The sequence below is a fragment of the Orycteropus afer genome, unplaced genomic scaffold (genome assembly GCF_000298275.1).
Source record: "Orycteropus afer afer isolate SDZICR_OR568_19922 unplaced genomic scaffold, OryAfe1.0 scaffold00222, whole genome shotgun sequence".
Taxonomy (NCBI): Eukaryota; Metazoa; Chordata; class Mammalia; order Tubulidentata; family Orycteropodidae; genus Orycteropus; species Orycteropus afer.
Genome location: NW_006921809.1, coordinates 3,191,652 through 3,198,210, shown reverse-complemented (window position 1 = coordinate 3,198,210; position 6,559 = coordinate 3,191,652). Strand labels below are relative to the sequence as shown.

Genomic DNA, 6,559 nt, shown 5'->3' with positions numbered 1-6,559 from the left:
GTTCAAACCCACCAGCCACTCCTCGGAAGGAAGATGGGGCAATCTACTTCCATAGTGATACTGCCTCGGAAACCCAAAGAGGGGTCGCTATGAGTCAGGTCTGACTCGACGGCATGTAACAACAACAACAACTTAATGTTAAAAGTAAGGACCATATGAATGTTTACTACACATTTGGTAGGAATCATCACAATACATCATTTGACAGGCACTAGAATTTACTCATGAAAGCTCTGATGGCATAGTGCCTAAGGCACTTGACTGCTAAACAGAAGGCTGGCAGTTCAAACCCATCAGCCACTCCTCGGAAGGAAGGTTGGGCAGTCTACTTCTGTAGTGAGACAGCCTGGAAACCCAAAGAGGGGTCGCTATGAGTTGGGTCTGGTTCGATGGCACATAACAACAACAACAACAGAATTTACTCTTACAAAGATGCCCATGAAAGCACATAAAAGACCCATCTTTTCAAACTGCTTCTCAAATTTGCTTTAAAGTTCCTTTTCTTATACCATTAGTTTCTAAGAGTGGAAAAATGTCATAAAACTTAAGCATAATTATGTGTCTACGCTTATTTTTGAAAGTGAGTTTTTTCCTTAGGTAAATCAATTAGGTAAAAATGTGAAACTGTGTACTTGTATGTGATTGAAAATATACGTACAAGCACAAAAACAATGATGTAAATGTTCAGGCTGGATTATGGTATTTATTGCCAATTATACTGTTGGATTGGTAGGTTTACAGATAAATGCATATCAAAGCTCTCCTCTAAGCAAAACACACTATGGAAGGAGATCTATCTATATAAACACAGATAGATAATCAGATTATATTATATTGACTGTCTCTGTGAAATAGAGTGGTCTCAAACGACTACATTTAGATTTATACTGAAACAGCACAAAGCTATTCTACTGGTGGTATTTTCTCATCTAAAAGTCATATTAGTAAAAAATATTTAAAATGTTCAACCTCCACATTCACCGACTCCAACAAAATTTAAGCAAAAAACAAAGCCCCTTACAGGAGTGGAAATGTAGTGATTAGACGTATTGGGTCTGAACATATTAAGTGTTTCTGATATTCACAACTAAATGGATTAATATCAAGAACTTGGTTTCACTAAGATACCAGTTATCTTCCAAATATGAAAGTATTTCTGAATACTCCCATAGGGTATGGGGAATAATAGTTTATAGTTTGTCCTTTGTTTTTGTTTGATTTATTTACCGTGAATTGATGTCATATTGTTTAAATTCATACTTAACCTCTTGCTGTGAAATGACTTTTTTATTTTAGTAGGAAAAATGGCACATTTGCTAACTCGTCTTTATGTGCTAGTTGCAGACTATCCTGGATTTTCACAAATGGCTTGTAAATTTCCCAAAGTTTTTATCACATGACTAAGCTCTTTCTAAGTTTTACAAATAGAAATGAAACAACACAAAATATTACAGTAAAAGGAAAAAAATCACATTTACCTTTTAGTACACTAGGACTAAATGCTTACTGATATTTCATATATATATAAAAAATTATACCACAAACTACTAAGTGAATCTGTTTACTAACAAAGATTTTAAAAAATTACTGGCAAACCTTGATCAATAGCTAAATGGTCACAGAGTCACATTAACCTTATTGTAATAGAGGTCATCTGTAGGATCTAAACAACAATAACAAACAAACAAAAGACATGCAGAATGCCAAAGTATGGCTTCTTCCAGGCTGTCGCTAAACAAGTGCCGTATTTCAGCAAAAGAGTCTCAGACTTCACTGTGGTCACTGACTTTGCCCACATTCTGAAATAGAAGAAATAAGCATATGCTACTGATCTGACCCTTAAATCAGTACCAGAGTAAAAGAACAGCAGTAACTGAAGCAAGCTGTTCAGCCAAGCTAGGAAAGTGAACTTTCTATAAGGAAGCAAAGAAGAGAGGTTTAAAACTCTAGGCCAAAGTCAGACTGCTGAATCTGAAATCAGTTCTATCACATACAACTGGTGTAAACTCCTAGAGCCTCAGTTTCCTCATTTCTAAAAATGTTTATACAATAACAACACCGGCCTGATAAGGTTATGACAAATTTAGTGAGTGAATATAATAGGTAAAGCTCTTAGAATATTTTTGGACTATAGTAAGTATTCAATGAGTGTTAATTATATAATAATAATAATAATAATTTCATTTGTATTGTTATTCTCTAAATATCTACTGTTTTGATCGAATAAAATAGGGATGACTCTGGGAGGCACCAAATGCAGTTCTAGGGATGAGGAAAGGCAAGATCACTCAAAAGTCAAAGAAAAATTGTAGGAAATCAAGGCTCTAGGAACAGCTCTAAAATTAAACTATAAAGCCCAGTATTGGGAAAATAACTTTGACACTTCAGATCATGTGTGTGCTGGGCTCTGCAAAAAATATTTCTAATGATGGCATTATGAACCTAGAGGAAAGGGTATGGAAGCAACAATAAGAAACTAAGAGCCTGTATTTAGAGATTTTGCATTATGCCAGCATAATGGACTCTGAAAGAAGCATTTATTTTACAAGCAAGTGGTTTGCACTTAATGGGTGATCACCAAACACTCTAAGCAGTGATACTGTTGAATGAACCAAATTATTAAGAAATTGTCCATAACTAATCCACCCAAAAAGAAATGAGAATACTCCCTTACTTGTAACCAATGACTCTAATGAGGGGAATTTTAAAATAAAGTTTAGATGCCAGTAGGGTAATCAGCTAATATAAGCAATGCTAAGGTTTTGCTTCTACATCTTCATTTGTCTTATGATGCTTACACGCTAACTTGCTTGACTCACCTTATTTGAATGGATTGTACTGATTGCAGCAGAAACTGATTCAAAAAATACTGGTTTCTCTGAGTCTAGGTTTCCACAGTATTGCATTGCTTTCATCAAGGAAGCTACAACAAAGCACAGGTTAGATAAAGATATATGGAGCAGCATAATGATCATATTCAACGTAAGCCAAGGACCCTCTCTTACCTGTGCAATGGGCTAGCGATATATCCACATTTCTGTTCTTACATTCCGTGTATACCTGGAGGAATTGAAATTGTATACCTATAATTAATTCAGAATAACTGTCAGGAAGGAAATTTCTAGTTTTATGTTTTAAAAAAAAAAAACAAAACCAAAAACTCGACGTTTATGAAGTCAGACCACCAGAGGGAGCCATTGTTACACAGTCAGGCATAACCCGAGAATCTAAAAGAAATTCATTTTAGCAGAGATTAATATAGCAGGGCAACTACCTTTACTACAACTAAATTTGTCTCCTTACATCTTCCACTTCATTTAATAAAAATAATAACAACCATTTCCTTCTCTATAAGGAAAATGCAAAATTGTTCTCAACCCTCTTTTATTGGAAGTCAAGGACCCATTTGGGAAAGTGATAAAAACTTCAGACCTACTTCGCACACTAACATATTACATTAATTTCAGTAGATTCATGTATGAGCTAAATGGTTAGTAAATTGAGGATCTCACTATAATCCAAGCCATGCATGACTGCCCAACTTCCCTATTTAAAGATCAATCAAGATAAGAGATCCTAACTAACTTGCTTGGAATACTTTAGAGTCTTGCCTTGTTTAAGTCATAGAAAATCTCACTTAGGAACAACTAATTGATAACCTCAATCTCAAATTAATCCAGATCAAAGTCAGTCCATGAAATTGAATGAAATAAATCTAGACATTTTAGTAACAGGAGGATGGATTTAATTATGTGATAATGATGTATCTTACATATAAAATGTAGAAACTGCATTTGTAACACATTCTAAGAGTGGTCACAGTATATGAAAACACTTCCCTCATATCCTTCCAGTAGTAACCTGTTCTCTCTGCAGGTGAAGCAATGTGAAATAATAGGAGATGTATCACTATAAGCATACATGCATAAATACATAAATACGTAAGTAGGTAGTAAGTAGGTAGACTGACAAGTAGATAACTAAATACATACATACATACCCACATACATTGAATGAGACTTTACCACTGAATAAATGGCTCTTGTTTCTACAAGTTAAAATGATTAATTCAAGGTGACCTGTTAGTGTTTGACTTTTCTTAAGCTCAGTGAAGCACAAGCACATTGCTACGGGTGGTTTGTTGATGCTGATAAACATAATCTCCAGTTCACTGACCTCTCAGTATGCCAAGTACAAGAATAAATAGAGGTCACCCCACTTTCTTCAACCTACAACTCCCAGGAGAATGCTCCTTTAACTAAAGCAACTAGAAAAGAAACCAGAGAGTGTTGTTAGAAAGCAGGAAGACATGTGTGACTAAAGAAACCCTGTGGCTCTTTACTCTGGACTGTTGTCAGGGTGGCTGGAACTAAGAAAGAATATTAGCTACAGAGATATGTTTGCATTTTGAGAAATTAATTCTGTAAAATTAGAGTAATAGTAGCTAGCGTTATTAAATGCTTACTAACTGCTAGACAATTTATTATGTGCTGTATATGCAATGTGTCATTTCTGTGCCTCTTAACAACTTGATAAAGTGGGTATTTCTACCTCCAGTTTACAGAAAACCAAACGAATACTTTGGCCAAGATTGTAGAACTAGTACATGCTAATATTTGGACCTACGGTTTGTCCACCTCTAAAGCCTTAATTAATTAACATATATCATAATGTTATTGTGCTGTTGGGTACTGTCGAGTTGGTTACAATGGATAGCAAGGGGATGTGAGAGAGCAGAACTGCTCTCACACAAGCAGATCATCAGGTTTTTCTTCTGAAGAGCTACTGGGTGGGTTTGAACTGCCAACCTTTTAGTTAACAGCTGAGCAGTTAACCACTGTGCTACAAGGGCTCCATCATAACCATGATGAAATAAGCAGTAATAAGGTAATTAAAAGGAAACCAATATAAAACTCCTGGGTTTGAATCCATGAATGAAAAATACCAGGCCAAGGGAAAGCATTATTTTCTGCCAATTTAAAAATAAACCGCATCAGTTGATTTGTGCCATCACTCTATTGATAAATACCATTGACTGGAATATAAGTACCATTAAACTGAATAAAAAATAAAGCCCTTTCTCAAGATGCCTAGTACCTAGATTGCTTGAATTTCTCTGAATTAGAGCCTAAGCTCTTTGGGAGTAGAAGACCATTTTCCCCAAGTCCTGATTTTCAATATCTAGAGAAGGCATTCAGAAAGATCAAAGCATATTCAGAAAAAAACTTAAAATGCAACTGAACAAAAATACACATAGTGGCCTTTACATTAGAAGAGCAATCCTAGTCTCATTTTTTCTCAAAATATGATCCTTCAAGCACTTGCATCAGAATCATCTATTGTTGTTTGAAATAAGATTCCCGATCAGAACCGAGATGCAATGGATAGATTTTCAACAGCACCCCTGATGATTCTACACACACCAGAGCTCATTATAAGCACTCATCGGGACCATAGCAACACAGAGTAAATAAAAATTCCAAACACGAGAAGTCCACAAATGGAAGAGGAATTCTCTGTTTCTTGCATCTAGTTTTAGATGCAAGAAAATATAAAATATTCTGGTTGAATCTTAGGTCAAAAATTATGCAAAACTTTTATAGTGAATAAGAAAAAAATATATATATCACATGGGGAAAAGGGTGATTTTCTAAAAATAGCCACTAAACTTAAGGTCCAGGATATTTTTAAAAAAATCAATCATTTTGCATAATTGATTTACTTTCTGACTATCTGCTCATTTTGGAACAAAATCATCATTGCATTTACCAGAAGGTGACCAGATGACCCAGAGAGGTGATTTAATTCAAAGCCTTCATTTTTACTAAATGAGTGAACTGAAATCAAAACAGATAGGTTAAATGCTTTTCCCACACTTCATAATTTACTGTGGTAGGCTTGAGATCATACTCCTAGACTTTCACATACAATGCAGCTTTCCCTCCTCACACTTCCATTCTTACCTTCACAGGAAGCTATACTGAAGTTTACCTCTGTACGATATTTGTGTGTGTGTGTGAGAGAGAGAGAGAGAGAGATTTGGGTGAAAATTTACAAAGCAAATTCATTTCCATAGAACAATTCATACACATTTTATTTCACAACACTGATTGCAATCCCCATAATATAACAACTCTCTTCCTACCTCCTCCCTGTGGTTACCTTTTCCCCATGTCCTTCTTTCGTTTGCATTCCTGCCCTGTGAGCTATTTCCCTGTGAAAACAGGGTCCTTCTGATCTCCCATGGTTGATTATTCTAGGGAGTGTGCCTACCTGGTGTAATGTTCACCTTATATGCCTGTTTATTGTTTGGCTGGAAGCTCTGGTAGCATAGTGCCTAAGGCACTTGACTGCTAACCAGAAGGCTGGCAGTTCAAACCCACCAGCCTCTCCTCAGAAGGAAGATGGGGCAATCTACTTCTGTAGTGATACTGCCTCGGAAACCCAAGGAGGGGTCGCTATGAGTCGGGTCTGACTTGATGGCACGTAACAACAACAACATGTGTGTGTGTGTATATGTGTGTGTGTGTGTGTGTGTATGTATACGTGTGGTTTAAAA

At 35.9% G+C, this 6,559-nt stretch overlaps 1 protein-coding gene across 1 annotated transcript in view; it reads right to left on the bottom strand.

Annotated features, from left to right (window-relative positions):
• Nucleotides 1-1,763: 1,763 nt before the first annotated feature.
• SLC26A7 (solute carrier family 26 member 7) overlaps nt 1,764-6,559 on the bottom strand; it is a 192,062-nt gene continuing 187,266 nt past the window's right edge. Inside the window, exons 16-18 of the mRNA XM_007948748.2 lie at nt 3,006-3,060; nt 2,820-2,923; nt 1,764-1,799 (exon numbers count right to left, since the gene is read on the bottom strand). Coding sequence (XP_007946939.1) covers nt 1,764-1,799; nt 2,820-2,923; nt 3,006-3,060 — 195 coding nt within the window. The remainder of the gene's footprint in view (nt 1,800-2,819; nt 2,924-3,005; nt 3,061-6,559) is intronic.